General features: G+C 47.0%; 1 protein-coding gene and 1 long non-coding RNA gene across 10 annotated transcripts in view; both read left to right on the top strand.

The window, feature by feature from the left end:
• Window positions 1-2,864, top strand: part of LOC137228013 (uncharacterized) — a 52,380-nt gene extending 49,516 nt beyond the window's left edge. The window contains exon 2 of the long non-coding RNA XR_010945109.1: window positions 1,877-2,864. This is a non-coding gene — a long non-coding RNA (uncharacterized lncRNA). The remainder of the gene's footprint in view (window positions 1-1,876) is intronic.
• Window positions 1-19,670, top strand: part of AOPEP (aminopeptidase O (putative)) — a 361,551-nt gene that overhangs the window by 193,568 nt on the left and 148,313 nt on the right. For all 9 annotated transcript variants that reach the window (XR_010945107.1, XR_010945108.1, XM_067744804.1 and 6 more), the window contains 2 exons: window positions 14,574-14,763; window positions 19,214-19,320. Coding sequence is in view for 7 of the 9 variants with exons in the window: in XM_067744804.1 (XP_067600905.1) it covers window positions 14,574-14,763; window positions 19,214-19,320 (297 nt within the window). In the remaining 2 variants the exon portion in view is untranslated. The remainder of the gene's footprint in view (window positions 1-14,573; window positions 14,764-19,213; window positions 19,321-19,670) is intronic.

Consider the following 19,670-nt stretch of genomic DNA (forward strand, 5'->3'; position numbering starts at 1 on the left):
TGTGGGATCTTCCCGGACCGGGGCACGAAGCCGTGTCCCCTGCATCGGCAGGCGGACTCTCAACCACTGCGCCACCAGGGAAGCCCATGACCAAGATTTTGTAAAACAGTTTTGAATAAACCATCGGGCGGATTTAGGTCTGATATGGCTTAACTGTGGCACGTGGGCAGCTCCAACCATGTGGCGTGAACAAGCTGGCTCTCTGGATCTCTGTTCTCTCCTATGTAGGATGGGGAGGGGTAGGTCTCTAAGATGCCTTTTGGATTGAGTGTCCAGGCATTCCTGAGCCAGTCTCACACCTTCCCCGACTTCACTGTTAGCTTGTCTCTCCGCTGCAGACCCTATCCCACCTATGAGCCGGATTCTGCACCGGCCTTTGAATCCATGTGTCCCTGCCCCAGATGTGCTCTTCTTCCCACTCCCCTCCCCAGCCCCAGCCCCCTATGGACTAATTCCTTCCCTTTGATAGTTCTCCCTATACTCTCACCTTTCCGCCTCACCTCCAGTCCTCCATCAAAATGAACTTGTTCTCTTTCCCGGAGCCCTTCCTGGCAGCTGGAACCGAACATGGTACATGTGTTCGCCTTGGGGGAAGTGGCTCTGAAGCAGCGTGCTTTCTCCACTGGGCCCTGGGACCGTGTGATACCTAATCCACTGGGGTTGGCTCAGGCATCTGTGGCAGGCTGGTCGACTGAAATCACATTCTCCAGTTGGGATTCCAGCTTCGCTGCAGTAATGGCCCAACCTGTTCACCCCGGTGTGCAGGTGCAGACGTGGATCTTGGGTGGCCTTGTAGCGTGCGGCACATCAGCTGCACATCCACTCAGCCTCCCCCAAGCCTTGGGGGCCACTGCTGTTCCAGTCTCCCTGCTTTGACCACTCCCGTTTCCGCTGTTGACTTGAAGATCTACTTCTACCCTAAGGCACCTGGCTTCACACTGAGCAGGCAAAGGACTGAGGTGGCACTGATCTGGGGCAGTGACTAGGGTCCGGCTCTTTCTAAGGACAGCACAGTGTCATTTGCCAGGGACCTCTGTACTTTTCCACAGTGGGATGCAGTGGTGTTTCTAATTCTGTTGCTTGAAAAGTATGGGAATTTCCTTAGATCTTGCCGTTTCTGCAGTGAAGTGTCCTGGATGAGGGAGGGACAGTCTGTAGGATGAGCCCCGTGAAGCTGCTCATTTGGGGAGGTTGAAATGGTCAAATGTCAGCAGTTTCATAGGGTTCATCCTAAAAGTTGAAAAGATGAAGGAGGGTCAAGGCTTTGTCCTGATGTTATATTTGCCTAGAATATTATATTACAGAAGAACGTTAATATTCTATATCAAAGAGTATTATTGTATAGATATAGTTATTACCACTACTACTTGAGGTCACTTTAGCAACAATTGATAGAGATAGAGGGAACACTAAATCACCCCCTGGGAGCTAAGAGCCTTGACCTTGGCCCCTGGTCTCCCGCCTTTGGAACTAGTTATTTAAAATTGCTCTCTTTCTACTCCCATGGTTGTTTTGTCTTGGCCAATGTGGTTAGTTTCAGAGATAAGGAATGTTGGGTGATCAATGGCCTCAGAGGACGTAGCTGCTGCAGTTTCATTTTCAAAATGCCATGGCAATAAAAAAGCCATTTGCTAGTAAAAAGGGTGGGATTCATTGTTGAGTGGCGTTCACATCCATGCTGTCACTGCCTCACCCTGATTTCTCAGAGCAGCCGCTGGCTCAGTGTCGTAGCTGAATGATGTCATTTCAGTCATAACGTAATTTTCCAGCTGGTGAGGATAGAAAAGGGGTTTATTATTGTGTCATGTTTTCCACTGTGTCTGGAAGAAAATGAAGCAGGCATGGATACATGACAGTATCAGTTCTGTTTTTACAGGTGTGTCTGAAGGATACAAGATACCTTTCACTTGCAATAGAAATGTGACTCTATGGCAAAAGCAAATTTAGAGAAAAGAAAAAAACCTTTTCCTCAAGAGACTTAAAATAGATGTACAATTAGTGTTGGGAACTGGCCTGGAGTACATTCATCTGGACGGACTAGGGGCAGGCAGCCCAGTCTCTGGTCCCGTTTCTGCCCCTACTGACAAGACTCTGGCTTAATCTTTGCCTTGATTCTCCAAAGGGAGACCTCCCAAGATACTTGTTTCTATGTTTGTGTGTTTCTTTGTTTTTAAATTTTCACTGAATTACAATACATGCAGAAAAGTGTACATCTTAAGTGTACAGCTCATCGAAAGTTCACAAACTGAGCACACCTCTATAACTAGCACCTTGATCAAGACACAGAATGTGGGACTTCTCTGGTGGACGAGTAGTAAAGAACCCACCTTCCAATGCAGGGGATGCGGGTTTGATCCCTGGTCAGAAGCTAAGATCCCACGTGCCGCGGGGCAACTAAGCCTGCGTGCCACAACTACTGAGCCCGTGCACCTCAACTAGAGAGCCCGCGTGCTGCAAATACAAAGCCCACGCACCCTGGAGCGCACGCGCCACAACTAGGGAGAGAAAACCCACACTCCACAGCTAGAGAGAAGCCCGCGTGCCGCAATTAGAGAGAAACCTGAGCAGACTGCACGCCATAATGAAGAGATCCCGCGTGCCTCAACAAAGATCCCGTGTGCCGCAACTAAGACCCGATGCAGCCAAAAAAAAAGGAAAATAAATAAATCAATATTTTTAAAAAACCAGCAGAATGTGACCAATGCCACAGAAGACCCCTGTGCCCCCTTCCAGTCACCTCCCACCTGATACACACAGGGACCAGTGTCCTGACTTCTAATAGCATGGATTTTTGCCCAGTGAGACCCATGTCAGACTTCTGACCTACAGAACTGTAAAATGATGAATCTGTGTTGTTTTAAGCCCCTACGTTTGTGCTTATTTGTCACAGCAGCCATAGAAAACTGATACAGTGATGCAGCTGGTAGATGGGAGAGCCACAAGTCAAAGTCAGGGCTCTGTCTCCAAAGCCTGAGTTCTTAAAAATCACCATAATATAAAATACTGCCTTCAGCTTTAGTAGGTTTTTGGCCTTTTGTGGAGGATCAGAAGGTAAAATAAAAGTCCAAACGTCATCCAGCATCAGGTTAAGTTGGGAAGTAGGTAGAATGTGTCTTCGAAGTATGCTGACTTGCCCATCCCACAGTCCCCATGTTCAGAATGCCTCCTGTCTAGAAAAATGTAATATGAGGGTATGTTACTAACACTTCAGTGTGGATTATTTTAGTATATTATCCCTTCCTAAAGTATTTGCATTCTAAAAGACCCAAGGAATGACTCTCTCATATTTATGAGAAAGACGGTTACACTAGGGTACTGCAGCTGACCCTGTGCGTTGATGAACCCAGCACCCCATAAGCAATTCCCTTCTTCCTGTCTACCTCTACCATAGAATCAGAAAAAGCCAAAGATCCCCTTTCCCACGCTGCCTTGTAGCTTGGGTTACCAATGAGTGGAAATATAATATGGGCTTTCTAGGAAAAGTTTTGCTTTCCTGATGAAAGGGATAGATGTTGCTGGCACGGCTCCCCTCATCTGCAGCCCCGCCCCCCCCCTTTTCCCTCTGTTGAACATGAAAGTGATGCCTGCAGCTGTGGTGGCCAACTTGTGACCATGAGATGGCAAGCATGAGGATGAAAGTGAACATGGTAAGGATGGCAGAGTGGGAAGCTAGAAAGACCTAGAGCTCTGACCACATCACTGAGTCACTGAACCAACCCCAGCAGCTACCCTCCTCCAGGGGTCTTGTTACAGGAAAGGAAAAAACCTTGCCGTGTGCGTGCCAACGCTAGTTGTCTTTTCTGTTACTCGAAGCCGAATACATTCCGAATGGAATGAGGTGCCTTTCAGCTCACTATAAATAAGGCAACTACCCAGAAATAGGGACATGGGCACCAAGAATTATTTAGAAGGAGAGAAATTCCTCTGATCCCCCCACCAGACACACACACACACACACACACACACACACACACACACACACACACACACACACACACACACACACACACACACACACACTATCACCATGGTGAGCACCTCCAGGGGAGCCATCCCAGGAGAATGGCATTTAACTATAGATATCCAGTAAACCTGATGCATTGCATTTGGAGAGAAGAAGTGCAGTGCTCGTAGTTTTAAATGAAAAGGTTAGTTAGAGCTAGGAGACTTTGGAGAGCAAAACCTTTTATTTGTTTATTTTTGTTTCTGGTGAGGTTTATTACCTTTTAAAGAGAAATGCTGTTAAGTTCAGGACCTCTGAGAATGACCATCTGTCCCATACTTTCTAGGACCACCCTGGAAAATATGAGGCGTATTGTCCCTTTATCTCCACAAGTGTGCTGCTTTGGTCTATTTGTGGAGTCACAGACTGAGATTCGGAAATCTGGCTATTGTTCTTAAAAGCTCAGTTATTTATGAACCCCCAGGAGCCAGGTGATCCCTTATCCTTAATAGCACTTACTGGTGTGGACGAGTACTTTCAAAAACTCAGAGAGACATTGACTTTGTAAGCAACCTCTAAGAAAGATCTCTGGCCAGCTAAAGACAACTCGAGCAAAAAGGTGGTGATATATATTATGGCAGCTGAATACTCCTTTACAGCCCAGGGAGAACAATCGATGAATTCATTCAACTCATGAATTTCCCTTTATTTACACTTTAAACAAACATACCAGTTGTCTGCTTAGCTAACAAGCTCTGCCTTCATTATAAGCCATCAGTGGCTAGTAATAATTGAAACTGTGTTTGGATTTTAAAAATACAAAAAATCCAATAAATTCCACCCTTAGTGATATGGAATTGGTAGTGACTGACTTGAACTAGGCTAAAGTTTGTATCTTTGCTCTCTCCATGAAGCAAGAGTTGCTAAACTATTTTATAGCCATGAACAAGTTTTTTTGCCTTTTTTTTTTTTTTGCGGTACGCGGGCCTCTCACTGTTGTGGCCTCTCCCGTTGCGGAGCACAGGCTCCGGACGCGCAGGCTCAGCGGCCATGGCTCACGGGCCCAGCTGCTCCACGGCATGTGGGATCTTCCCAGACCGGGGCACGAAGCCGTGTCCCCTGCATCGGCAGGCGGACTCTCAACCACTGCGCCACCAGGGAAGCCCCATGAACAAGTTTTATAGTAGAATTTTTCGAAAGAAAAACTAAACAAGAGGTTAAATCCACATGCCTGTAAGGAGTCAGGCAGCAAATATAAATGAGTGCATGGGCAGAGCATCCTTTAAGAAATACTTGGTCTTCTCTGCCTACTTTTGATGGAGATGTAGATAGAAGAAATATTTCACTTTTCTCTTGATCCTGCTATAGGAAAGGGGTGGAGGGAAGCACATATAATCACATATGATTAAAAATGACAAATGGAGTTAGCCAGTGGTGGGGAGATAGGGGGGAGTGAGGGGGAGCTGGGGAGCCCAAGCCCCCTCTGAAAGGGTCAGCTGCTGTTCAGCTGCAGTTACTACATAGGAATGTGAACCTAGTGTAGTCGTATCTTTCAAATTTTAAATAAAATTAGAAAATCTGGATTTCTGGGTGAAATCTTCCTATTTATAAATTTTGGCAATGGATTTCTTTTTCTTTAAGTTAAAAACGCGTCTGTCAAAGTGTAGATCAGCGGCTCTCAGGGTGAGGTTCCTGGATCAGTAACACCAGCATCACCTGGAAACTTAGAAAATGCAGATCTCAGGCTCCACCCAGACCTATGAATCAGACTCTTGGGAGGTGTGGGCCCCATGATTTATTTTAACAAGCCCTCCAGGTGGGTTGCCAGGTTTAGCGATATTGCATGGGACACACACTAAAAACTTTTAGTTATTTCTATGAAATTCAGATTTAACTGAGTGTCTAGTATTTGTCTAACAACCTACCTTTAGGTGATTCTGAAACACGCTGATGTGGATCAAGCGAAACATGTATGCGAGCCAGGCTGCCTGTATGTGAATCAGCTTTGGCACATACCAACTGCGGGATCTTGGACAAGCAGTATAACTTCTCTGCGGCTTAGTTTACTTGTGTGTAAAACGGGGATAATAATATCTCCCTCACAGCGTTATTGTTAGAACTGAATGAGTTAGTGAACGTAAAGTCCTTAGAACTGTGCCTGAGAGAGGGTAAGCGACGTCTAAGAGTTTACTGTCATCAGTGCTTTATTTTTCCTTTTCTTTTTCTCCACCACCATCATTGCAACTGTCAGGGAATACTTGAACTCAGCTTCCTTCAATTCTCTTATCCTAGATCCAACTTTGATTTCGTGATAGAGCTGATTCTGACACCCTAAGCCCTAAGGTAGCTCTGGTGCTCGTTCCTACCCAAAGTAACCTCCTGCTTTGAAAGCTAGTTGACAGTGTGGCTGTCTGGCAGAGGAAACTCGTGTGTCCTTCCACACCAGCATCTGCTTTCAGGGCTCGTCCTCTCAGCCTGCAGTGCCGTGCGGTATCCAGGCCTGTGGCTGTAACGACCAGCCTTTGTGCTTCATGTGTGCCTCCACCAGCCCCCAGCACAACACTTAAACACATTTCTGACTACATCTCGAGTTTTCAGACGCCCAGATTGCCTGACTGGGCCACGGGTGCTTGCTCTCGGTTGTGGAAGCAACGGATGGCCCCCTCACCAATTAAAGTTCTGAGTACTCTTTGGGAATTCCCCACCATTTCTTTCTTTAGACTTGATTTGTGGACCCAGAGAGTGCTTGCACTGTATTTCAAAGGAAACCCATAACCGCACTGCTCTTACTGCGGGTGGTGCAAGCTGCCCAAACGTCTCCCTTCATGAAGCAGCTTTCCAAGCTTCCACATGGCCACAAATGACAGACTTGTACACACAGCGAAAACCAACTGGATGAGCTATTATGGTTCTCAGTTGCGCCATATTATTGCTGTTCTGGGAATGAAGCAAAATGCATTATTTTATTAAATAAAGATTTTCCCTGTATCATGGTAGAGGCTAATTTTATTAGCTCTCTTTATGGGAACAAACATCATCACCCTGCTTGGGGAGGCCAGGAGGGGGGGCGGGGGTGAGGGAGCAGAGAGAATCACATTTTGTCATCCATGTGCTCCAGTGGAGGCTGCCAACACGTTTTAACTGGTAATTACTTACCAGAAGAGTTCTCCAGATCCTGCAGAAAATGCACAGCTCTCAGTGCATAACTCGTTTAGAGATGATTCAGAAGACCTCTTCAGCTCCAATAAATATTGTTTATATAGTTGGGTATGGGTGTGCCCCTGGTATCCCAAACACCAGAGTGTTCAGTAACTTAAAAAAAAAAAGTTAATTCTTTCTTCTCCCCGGGAGCATCCAGAGACTCCTTAGGTTGAACATGTACCTTAAGATTCCGAAAGAAAGGAGTCCGAATCTAGAGTTGGAAAATTCAGTCAAATACTGGTTTTTGTCTCTGAACCTTTAGCTTTAAAACCTGAGACATCCACTTGAAACTTCCTTTAGCTTTTTAGGTGAGCATAACCGTGAGATGCCAACCCTGCCACCTTCCTCAGGCAGGGTAGCCTGAGTTAGGTGTAGCCAACTACTAATCATCGACTGCCGGGGCTGCCTTCACTTAGCACGCAGGACTGAGATCTAGAAATCCCGCTCTAGGGACGATGCCTGCACACAGAAGTGAAGTGTCCGCTCTGCTTATGGCTCTGCTGATCGCTAGCTGAGCAGTCCACCAAAGGCGGTCTCTGTTGTCTAGAGTCAGAGGTGGTCTCCATGTTTTGTCATGGCCATGCTATTAATTTTTACTCTTAGCAGTAGGCCAAGGCCGGCACTAAACAAAATTATGAAGCTGGCAAAAATATTTCGGTGTCCCCAGCGGCACCACTTTCCCCCTCCTTATACCTCAGGAGGAGCCCCCTCTCTCCTCCCAGCTGTCATCCGTGCTCAGCTTTGGGGCCTTTCCCTCTTTTCTGTGAGCAGCCATGCGGAACCTGGTGGGATCCAGATGTTACACCACAACGTGCCATGAGGCCGTGCGCTTCTCCTCCTAAGATAACTGCTTCAAACCTGAGATGATAAACTTGTAGCTCCTGTCCATAGGTTGGTTTGCTTTGGCAAAACGTTTTTTAAATGTGTTATCTACTTCCCCCTATTGTTTCCTGCTTTCCTCCCGTAGTTACCTATTTCCTTATATTGTTATCACTCCCCTGATCTCGTTATCTACTTCCCTCATCTTGTTCTCTACTTCCATCTTGTCATCTACTTCCTACCTTTTGTTACGTGCTTTCCTCATTTTATCTGTTTCCCCACCTCTCGTTACCTATTTCCCCATCTCCTTACCCACTTCCCTCTATTGTTATCTACTTCCCAACTTTTGTTACCAGCTTCCCCCATCTTATCTACTTCCTTCATCTCATCATCTACTTTCCCATCTCCTGTCTACTCCCCCCACCTCTTTGTCTACTTTCTCATCTTTTTTCTACTCTCTCCACTGAGTTATCCACCTCCCTCATTTTGTTATCTTCTTGGCTCCTGTAGTCCTTTGAGTTTGTGATCACTTTGAACCATCTCTTCTTAAAAAAAAAAAAAAAATCAGAGGATTTTTAGGGCAGTGAAACTACTCTGTATGATACTCTACTGGTGGATACATGTCATTATACGTTTGTCCAAATCCACAGACTGTACCACACCAAGAGTGAGCCCTAATGTAAGCTACGGACCCTGGGTAATGATACATCAGTGCAGATTTGTCATCTGCAATAACAAATGCACCACTCTGACGGGGGAGGTTGATAGAGGAGGAGGCTGTGTGTGTGGCGGCAGGGCATATGGCAAGTCTCTGTACTTTCTGCTCAGTTTTGCTGTGAACCCAAAACTGCTATAAAAAATAATGTCTCTTCAGGAAAAAGAAAAGTCAGGCTTTAACAAAAGGGGGTGGGAGGTAGAGGCTGGGGAGAGGCAGTAGGCAGTCTGGCATGTTGTCCTTCCTGGGCTCCTGAAATCGTACCCTAGGGACTGACCCTTGCACCCTTGCACCTGCTTGTCTAAGCATCCCCGTGCAGTGGCCCACAAGGGACCTGGCATAGGACAGGGTTAGGAAGAATGGTGTTGCATTCAGGAATTTAGGCTCTTGGGGGGGCTTCACCAGAGGAGTAGTGATGCTCCCTCTCTTTTCCCCTCTCCCTTCCTTCCCTACCTTCCATCTCACCAGAAAGAGGCCAAAGCTTTGCTGATCACAAGGTCTGATAACCTCCGGTCAGTTCTAGCTGGGTCCTGGGGTGTGGCTGGTCGCTCCCCTTGGGTGGACTCTGAAGATGGAACACAAGGGAGAACAGTGAACATTGTACCACTGGCTTGAGCTGGCACGGAGGAATGGGAGCGCTGAAGCCACAGGTCTAAACCCAGCGACCCTGGGCAGAGTGGGTCAGAGTAGGACTTCAGGGTCAAGATTGCGTGAATGGAAATACCAGCTCCATTACTTACCAGCTGTGTGACCTTGAGCTAGGCCTTTTACCTCTCTGTGCTTCACTTTCATCATCTGTAAAATGGGGCTGATAATGAAATCTATCTCCTGAGATGATGTATGTAACATATAGTGCCTAGCACACAGCAGATACTCAAGCATTTGAGTCTTTCAAAGGCGTATATGTTTCTGGTAGAAGTCTCTGGCCCTGGGGCTTCCCCTCAGTCACTCTCTGCTATAGTCATGTTGGCAGTTTTAGCCAAAATTCATTCAGATAAGTGAGTAGATGTTTTACTGCCTCTTTGCTATTTAGAATTTTTATTTTTTATTTTTTGGCCGCGCTGCATGGTCTGCAGGATCTTAGTTCCCTGACCAGGGATCCGACCTGGGCCCCCTGCAGTTGGAAGCGCGGAGTCCTAACCACTGGATCGCCAGGGAAGTCCCGCTATTTAGAATTTTTAAAGGAAAACATACACTAACTAACATTAGCTTTTTCTCTCAAACCTAGATCCTTGTGTTGATCCGCTGTAGTAAGTTTTCTTCCAGTTTTTAGATCTGATTTCCCCCTCAGGCTACCGAAAGGCCCATATCCCCATATCTCCTAAGGCACCAGTTTAAGACTACAACATGTGGCCACAGCGCGGGATGCCTGATGGAGCAAAGGGAAGGTTACTAGTCTCCGCTGAGCAGTCTCAGAGCCAGAGGGGAGCAGAGGCCCTCCAGGTCATCTGGGCCATCCCTTTGCCTTTGGGACAACAGACACGTCCCCTACCTTAGACAGCATCGGGGAGCGGGGCTAAGGGATTTCATTGCACGGGTGAAGGGGCCGGAGCCGAGCGTTTGGTTTGTAAAGGCACCGAGTGAGGCACTGGCACAAATCACATCACACCTTACTGAGGAAGGGAAAGCACGTCCTGAGTCTAAGGGACAGCTAACTACGATTCGTCCTCCCTTTCAGATTGCCCCAGAGTACTATGAGTCTGCCTTTCAGTCATCCAAATTAAATTGGCAAGTAATTAAGTCATGCAAGTAAAAGTTGCTTTCACATGATTATGAGGCCCTTAGAACTCTCCAGTTTAAGTCTGAAAGTACAGGAGCCTGAGTTCCCCTCTTTCTTTGTTCTTCTTTCCTCTCTCTAATGGGCTATTGGGCTCCACATGTTGAGACTGTGAAAAACTTTGAACCCATAAGAAGTTCAAACTTGAAGAATATGTGTCTGTTTCCTGGACAAACCTCCAAGAATCTGTACAAAAAGTGAATCTGCTCCCCCTGAGGGGAGTTGGGATCTACTCCAGTGTAATGGAGGGGTGGCCTGGAGCTCTTCTTGTCCTTAACCAAAAGCAATTTCCTGTCCTCCTGGTCCCCCTGCAGCCTGCAGGGCTGGAGCCCCCAGTGCTGTACCTCTCCCTGAGCAGCAAGGTGGGCCACGCTGGTCACGTCTCCCTGGACAAAGGAGAAATAAATCACACTCCAGCCCCTGCTTAAGATCTGATGAAATTCCCCATTTCCGCTCCAAATTGAATTCCTCCCGAAGGATTGGAGCAGCTCCCGTGTAATGAAGGCACTCCTTCCTCCTCTGCTAGAAGCATGTTTTAAATGAACTGACACAGCCTTCTAATCTGGTTGGGGAGGTAGCTTTTAGGAACAATCTTGAGAAACTGTTTTCAGACCAGAAATGATATTTTTAATCTTGAGGGGCAAGGCGGCAGACAGACAGTACCACGTGGCCTTTGTCGGGAGGCAGCCCCGCTGCTGGTGGTCTCCTGGGAAAGAAGGAGAACACGTGTCCTGCTGTCGCTCTGCCCACCCCCCTGCTCTGCCCTGCTGGCCTCCTAGATCACTGGCAGTGAAAGAGAATTTATGATGGAGAATACAAAACAAGAGGGCTTGTACTTTTTGAGAGTTGAAAATATTACTTTCCCACCCATCTCTTATTTGGGAAAAATGATCAACTCTGTGATTTTAAAAAAAAAAAAAATCAAAACCCAAACCAAAAACCTTCTTTAGGATGAAGATGTCATTGAAGTGATTATCTTCCGTCCTCTGTAACGATGATGAATCAACAATTGGGCATTTGTAGAGGCAGTTGACACAGGCCCTTTCAGGGGAAAAAGGGAAAAGAAAAAAGAAAACCTGTTTTCAAATAGGGCCTGTCAGAATGAAGGCTGGTGTCCCGCTGCCTGATTAGGACCATGAATAAGATTCTGAGAACTCAGAAAGTGTGAGGAACCCAGGGGTAAAACTTATAAATCAAGTGTAAGGTAGGAGTAGAAAATTCTAAACATTCATTTTGTTTTGAAGGTGGGCATGAAGGAGATTATCTGCTGGTAGAGAAATATTTAATATTATTCCTTGAAGTGAGTTTAAGAGCATTATACCTTTCTTCATTCATTGTTGGAAAAAGCAGTTTAAAAATTCTACTTAACATGAAAAATCTTGACACTTAGGTTCAAAAGGAGAGGAAGAAATTCTCCTAGAAAAAAAAAATTCTATGGGTCCTTTTATGCCAGAATTTTGTTAACAACCCTTGAGAGAGTTTCTCAAAACCTTACTCTGTGTTTTTAATTCAGTTTAAGAAAGAACCTATTTCGCTCATAGAAGCTATGACCCACAGGTAAAACCCAACCTTAGACGACAAACTCCGCTGCAGGAGGATTTGGGGTCTGGTTCTCAACTGGAAAATTGCTTTTCAGGGAGAAGGTCATGTTTTCCCCTGATAACAGGGTCATTTATATCAAGTGAAACGCACATCCTCCGACCTAGGAGGAAGTTTAAGCTTTGGTCTTTCTCAGAAGACAGGAGGAAATACATTTCTCCCTGGCTAGGAAGAAAGTATTGAGGATGGGAAGTGGGAATTCAGGCACCATTCCAGCAATGCCAGGGTCTGTCCTGAGCCCAGCCAAGGCCAGAGTGGTATCTCCAGAGTACTGACAGGTGGGGAAGGAGGTCTGGTGGAGACAACAAAGACTGTTGAAGGGGAAAAACTACAGGACAGGAAAATGAAATGCCATCCCCCCCCACACACAGCTGGTTTTGTGCCTTCCTTCAGGCCCTTGCGGACTTTGATATTTGCATAAAAGAGCCTGGCTCGGCTTCCACGCTGGGACAAAGCAGCGAGCAGGTCGCCGTGGACAGGGCGGCCTTTTTCTTCGTGAACAGTCTCGCTGCCATGTCACGGTCATCAGCGTGTGTACACTTCCTGGGCTGCGGGGTCTGCTCAGCTGTACCGTCTCTGTAACTGCGTGTGCACCGTCTGGGTCTCTGGCCAGAAGACCTTTCCAGAGCAGGCTGTCTGTGAGCCTGTTTACAAAGCCCGGAGTTGCTTCTGTTTTGCTTTAGCCAAAAGGGTGAAGTGCTGCCAGCAGTATGTCTGGAATGTTATTTACTTGGTACATTTCTGTGGCTTTTCTTTGCAGTGCTGCACATGCCAGAGCAAAGGGTTATTTACTTGAAAATGCCAGGTTTTGCAGTTTGTCTTCTCCGTGGGGCCACTTTCTCAAGAAGAGGAAGTTTAGCTCCTGGGCCTCTGTTTCCTCCCTCCCTCTTTCCCTCCCTCTCACCCTTTTCCCTTTCCTTCCTGTCTGCCTTCCTTCCTTCCTTTTTTTTTTTTTTCCTGAGTTAGTGCTCTGAACTTCTGTTGTTTGCATCCTGCATCGCACCTTTGTATCCTAAATGCCCCAACTACACTTTTAATTCCTGGCGTTTCTGGTGGACTCTGCCGGGATCCTGGCTGACACCTTCTCATTTGCGCGCCTGCCTTGTTATTATTTCACATGAAAGCTGTCTATTTTGGCACACATGACTCCCGCGCTTTCAGTTGAGCTCTCTGAGCTGAACGGGCGATGCTGTGCAAGGCAAGTACAGGTGGGGTTTTCTCTACTGGCCGCCGTGGGGGCAGAGGACAAAACCGCAAGCCATCCTGGCTTGCGCAGAGCCCACACGATGGCAAATGCATGGCTTTTAAAGGAACGAACCAGTGTGTACAGCTTCTTAATTTGGAAGGTTTCACGACTGCTTTTGTTCAATCGATGGAGGAGAGTGCTTTTTTTTTTTTTTTTTTTTCCCGGTACGCGGGCCTCTCACTGTTGTGGCCTCTCCCGTTGCGGAGCACAGGCTCCGGACGCACAGCCCCAGCGGCCATGGCTCACGGGCCCAGCCGCTCCGCGGCATGTGAGATCTTCCCAGACCGGGGCACGAACCCGGGCCCCCCGCATCGGCAGGCGGACTCTCAACCACTGCGCCACCAGGGAAGCCCGAGAGTGCTTTTTTTTAAAGAGCAAATTCTTCATTCATAAGACGGTAAACGAGTCCTGTATAAATGAGAAATACCGAAGGTGGAAGCACAGGAGGTATTTCCTTTGCCTCTTCTCTCTTCAGCCTCCCTTCTTCCCATTCCATCAATGCAATTCTAATCATGGTATTTGGGGTTTTAAAAGAAGGTGTGGGAAATGAGATTAGATAAATCTCCCAGGCTGGTGCCAGCCCTGGAACCATTTGCACACCTGAGTGAGTTAATTCCCTTCTTTCTCTCTCTGCTTAGTTTTATGTCATGGGAACGTATAAGCATCTATAGATAGAAGATACCTTTGAAAACCTCGGCCTCACAGAGACTCAGCCTTTATCAGAGTCTCTAGAAACCTCACCCACCCATGGCACCTAGGAGTTTGCTGCCTCTGTAACCACCCTCAGTCTGAACTAGGAAATGTTTGGTTCCATTCTTCTCGGCTTTCCCCGTCCTTCTGCATGACTTCTCACTTTGTTTGTAAGCTGCTCGGATTGTTTGGCTGAAGGCTCTTCTTTGATCACTGTCTCGAAGGCATGGGCTTCACATTCTCACACCTGCTCTTCTTTTACAGTCCAGATTTCAGGGTAAGTGCTTCCATCGCCTTGTAATTTCTTCAGTGTGAAACCTCGGTGCAGGTTGCTTATTACAGGTAATAGCTGCTTGATGACGGAGACGACTGCTTGGCAGAAAAGGCAACCTGAACCTCTGCCAGGAACTTAAACTGACACTTTATTTATTTCTAAAAGCACCTAAGCTGCGAGCCCATTGGTCGTGATCTAGCATGCACACGATAATAACAGGCTGGCAGGGCTGAGAAAGCCAGCCCTGGGGGCGGCTGTGAGGACAGGCCCTGATAAGACTGTGTGTGTTTTCTCCCCCATGATCCACAGCCCACACCTCGTCTTCCTCTCTCAGAGCACCTTGACTGGAATGAGCCAGTTCTGTGGGACCCGTCTCTGCCATGAAATTGCTCACGCCTGGTTTGGCCTGGCTATCGGGGCCCGTGACTGGACGGAAGAGTGGCTCAGTGAAGGGTTCGCCACTCACTTGGAAGATGTATTCTGGGCCAAGGCGCAGCAGGTAGGTTTCAAGTGCACTAAGCATTTCACTACCCAGAGTCAAGTTCAACTCAGAGTCTTCCTATTCAACAGATAGGTATTGAGTGCTCATTATGCACTTAGGCACTTGTTCTATTTGCTTTGTAAATGGGAGGAGAGTCCCTGCTCCTCACGGCGTTCATGGTCTAGCGATGAGAGAGAGAACAGACACACGACTACATCTTTAACATGTAGTGATGAGTACTGTCAAGAAAATGAAGCCGGATAGAGAGAGGTGGGTTTAGTGCTGTTTTAGAAGGTGCTTGTCAGAGAAGCTCTCTGATGAGGGGACATCTGAGCAAAGACTTGAAGAAAAGGTGGTACTGTGCATACTCAAGCACTCCTTTGTGGGATGGTTGTGGTGTGTTTTGTTTTATTAAATAATGAGATGAAATTTTAAATCAAGAGTCATGATCTCAGATGTCTGCTGGCAAGTAATAAAGAATGAAGCAGTTGGTGTTATAGATTCGGGAATAGTAAGGACTGTGGCAAACCGGAAGCTTCTCCTCAGCTCTAACCGATTGCTGTCATGCTGAAAGGAGGGCTCAATACAACCTGGACTTCTAGTTTTTTAAAGGAAATTATGACTCTGGATTTTTATGTGAAATTTACTCATTTAAAAACTATGCAAACCAAACATACACCGAGGCCAGACCTAGTCAACACACTCCCAGTTTGCAACCTCAACTTTTTCTTTTTAACTTTATTTTTATTTAAAAAAATTTTTAAATTTAGGTAAAATTGACCTATAACCTTACACTAGTTTTGGGTGTACAACATAATAATTCTATGTTTGTATACATTGTGAAATTATAACAAGTCTAGTTAACATTAGTCACCTTACATAGTTACAATTTTTTTTCTTGTGATGAAAACTTTAAGATCTACTCTCAACACTTCCAAAAATGCAATACTGTGTTATTAACTATAGTCACCTTTCTGTATATTACATCCCCAAGACTTGTTTATTTTAAATCTGGAAGATTGTACGTTTTGACCCCTTCACCCACTTCTCCCACTTTCTGACCCCTGTCTCTGGCAACCACCAGTCTGTTCTATGGATCTGTGGGCTTTTGTTTTTTACAACCTCAACTTTAAAGAATTAGCCACCGGCAAGAAGGAAGATATGGCAGCTAACCGGCTTCCTGCTTCTTTTCTAACTTCTAATATTTGGCTACTTCTGTTCCCTACCGTCTCTACACACTGGACTACTTGACTTTTTCTGAAATTCCCAAGTTTGTGCATATCTGCATGATTTTGTCCAAGTTCCTGCTGCCTGTTGAAATCCTATTTATCTTTCACTAGCAGCTCAAGGTCACCTTCCCTTGATAGCCCAGACTGTTCATCTCACTCACAGTTCAATAATACTCTTGTAGAAACTTCGGATTTCCACCTGTTTTTTCTCACTTTTTTCTTCTTCTTTCTATCGTCACGACTAGACTGTGACCCCTTTCAAAGTGGCACTGTGTCTTACTCAGCCTCCCCCTTTCACACCTTGGCTGTAGAGCTAGCAGTGTGCATAGTTGTGTCCCCCTCCACACAGAATCCTGTGGAGAGAGGCCACCTGGAAGGTTCTCGAGCAAAGGGGCTGGGTTTGGAGTCGGACCGGACTTGGAATCCCAGCTTTGCTGTTTACAGTAGGTTATGTAGCCTCCCTGAGCCTCAGTTTCCTCATTTATAAAATGGGTATAGGAATGCTTAACCTTGCAGAGTGAAAGGGATAGTGTGTGAATGAGCTTAACACAGTGCCTGACACGTGGAGGGTGTCCAAGAAATACCAGTTCTCCTTTCTTGTTCTCTTCCTCTTTGATTTTGCCACCACGTTGCACATAGTAGGCATTCAGCCAGGATTAAATAGGTTTAGTGTAAATGTGCCTCTTTCACCATCACTTCCCTGAGGTACTTCCATCCTGAGACAATCAGATTTATGCTATTCTTCATAATCCTGAGTGTATGTCAGGCATCTGATGATCATCTCTCTGTCCTTTATCTCCTGAATCCCCAAAGAACGCTCCCCCTTTATCCTTCCCCTTGCCTGTACCTCCTGGAATCTCTTTGCTTGTGTCCTCCCTCCAGCTGCCCTACCTTACATCTGTCTCTACCAAAAAAGGCACGATGCTGGCCTGGCTGCATCTCACAACTGCACAACTTCCATGTGTCCATTCTGTGCTAGATCTGTAGGGATAAAAGGATAAGACTACAACGCTGCTCTGAAAGAGGTCAGAGTCTAATTTTGAAGATAAGGAAAGCACACAGTAGAAGGAAGAAGAAAATAAGTTACAAAAGCGAGGTAAACACCAAATATTGTGGGAGTTCACAGGTGGAAGAGGCTGGGTATGAGAAAATCCAAAAAGCCTTCTTGGAGGAGGTGACTTCTTGTGGGTCTCAAAGGGAAAGTAGGAGTTGAAGTTTCTCTACCCCTCCTTTTCCCTTAACCTGGAGTAGGGGGCAATCCACCTCATCATCCTTTAAGGTACACGCAGTAAGTCTTCAATATGTGAAAACATGGACACCCCTGAAGTGAAGTGGCCATTCTAGAACCAGCACAAAGTTTGGAAACATTTCCAGAGTACATCCATTGCTCTGGCCCCTTCCTTGAAGGTTGAGTTAGACTGAGCTGCTGATGGTCCCTGACAAGTGTTCACAGCAAGCCTCCCAAGCAGGAGAGGAGTGCTCCTTGGGGCAGGAAAGGGTGGGCCACCTCACGGGACTCCCAGTCAGCAGGTCATTTCATCACTGAACAGGGCGTGAGGGTGCCGTGTTGCTTTGCTGCCCAGGAGACTGCATTGTGCAGCACCGAGCATTAGCAAGTACAGCAAAGGGGAGTGAGAAATCTTTGAACTAGGAGATAGAAACCCACATTCCTCTCAGAGTGGCTTTCTGTAGGGAGAGGTGAATTGAGTTAGTGGCAAGTTGAATCGTATAACTTGTCATCAACTTGGAGAAAGTCTAAACTCCTTCACAGCTGTCATAGTCAGCTTGGTCTGCCATAACAAAGTACCACAGACCAGGAGACTTAAACAACAGACACTTGTTTTTCTCGCAGTTTGGGAGGTTGGAAATCCAAGACCAAGGTGCTGACAGGCTTGGTTTCTGGTGAGGCCTCTCTTCCCTGGCTTGGGAAGGGCCATCTTCTCACTGTGTCCTCACATGGCCTTTCCTCAGTGCACACATGGAGAGAGAGTTTTAGTGTCTCTTCCTCTTACTATAAAGACACCAACCCTATTAGATTAGGGCCCCATCCTTTTGAACTCATTTAACCTTAATTACCTCCTTAAAGGCCCTATCTCCAAATACAGTCACAGCTGTGATTAGGGCTTCAGCACATGATTTTTGTTGGGGAAGGGGACAACACAACTCAGTCCACGACAACAGGACACACACAGTGTCTTGATCACCTGGCCTCTGCCAGCTACTTGGCACCTCTGTCCCTCCCTGGCTGGCATCCTGCTCCCTGCCTGACCCTAACCCTCACCATTTTTAAAACATTTCACACTCCTGCCAGGCCCCACGAGCTTTGTACATGCTTTCCATCTTCCTGAAATTCCTCCTTCCCTGGCTGGCTCCTGCTTTCCCTGGGGAACACCTCTTCAGGAAAGCCTTCTGACCACCCTGGTTGGCCAGGTGGCATCTGGGTTCTTCCTTAACCCCTGCCATCACTGAATTCTGATGGTTACTGTGCTTATCTGTCTCCCTGGACTCCTCACATTCAGAGCTGTGTCCATTATGTCCTCAGGGCCTAGCAGAGAATCAGTAAATATCTGTTGAGGGAACTATTAGGGACCTTTAATTCCCAGAAATTCCTGTAGACACTGACAGTTCCCTCCACAGTGGATGCTCTGCTGCCCTCCCTTGTGGGGTTACAGCCATGGGGCCTTGTGAGCACATCGAGTGACAGGAGCCAATTCTGACCAGTAGGGCAGGGTGTGATGGCCTTCCCCTCCCCAAGAGTGAGTCCAGGCAGTGCACTCTTTCTGGTTATATGCAAACAGAATCATCTGGGTTGCATTAGCTGGCTGCACTGTAAACAGCCCTTAACAAAACTGAGGGCTGGAAAAAGTAGGAGGTAAATGGAGGGGACCTTTCCCACCCTGTGCAAGAAGACAAAGCAGGAAAAGGCTGGATGGGATCAGAGTGGAAATGGCTCCCTAGGGAGGTCTGCTCTTTCCAGGCCAGGGGTGGAGGTGAGGGGGCAGGGGGAGGTTCCGGGGCCAAGGAGGCACCTCCCAAACAGGCAGCGCAGGAGTGAGGGCTGGTTCTTTGTTTGAGGACCTAAGAGGCCCTTTCTGATGGAGCGCAAGGTGCGGCGGGGACTGTCTGTGCCATCCCCCCTGAAACAAAGCCAGCTGCTCCAGTGGTGGCTCCGACTCCGCGGGAAGACGACAGTGACTGTGTCCTGAGCATTTGTGTTTGTGTGTCTGTGCTCCAAGCAGCTGGCCCCCCACGAGGCCCAGGAGCAGCGGGAGCTGAGGGCTTGCCTGCGCTGGCGTCGCCTTCAGGACGAGGTGCGGAACTCCCCGGAGGATATGCAGGTGTTGAGGTAAAGCACTACGTGATCCCGTTACCTTCCGGTCCTCCCCATCACGCTCCTCCTTTCCTGCAAGGCACGTCCAGGCCATCTCTTAAATCTGCTGTGTTTCCTTTTTAAATTAAATTGGGCTAGATTACTCATCTTCCCAGGGATGTGATTGTTATGTTTTAAGTCTTTCAGGGTGTGGGTTTGGATTTGCCTTCTGACATTTTCCTGGTGTCTCTGTTCAGGAAAAAACTAGCACAAGGCCATTTCCGGGACCAAATTCTTCATTTGAAGTTCTAATAGTTACTTTATGTGGTGGCTGTGGACTTGGAGAAGGTTAGGGTCTGGTAGCCTGGCAGACAGTAACTCTTTAA

Source organism: Pseudorca crassidens, chromosome 7, assembly GCF_039906515.1.
Source record: "Pseudorca crassidens isolate mPseCra1 chromosome 7, mPseCra1.hap1, whole genome shotgun sequence".
In the NCBI taxonomy this organism is placed as follows: domain Eukaryota; kingdom Metazoa; phylum Chordata; class Mammalia; order Artiodactyla; family Delphinidae; genus Pseudorca; species Pseudorca crassidens.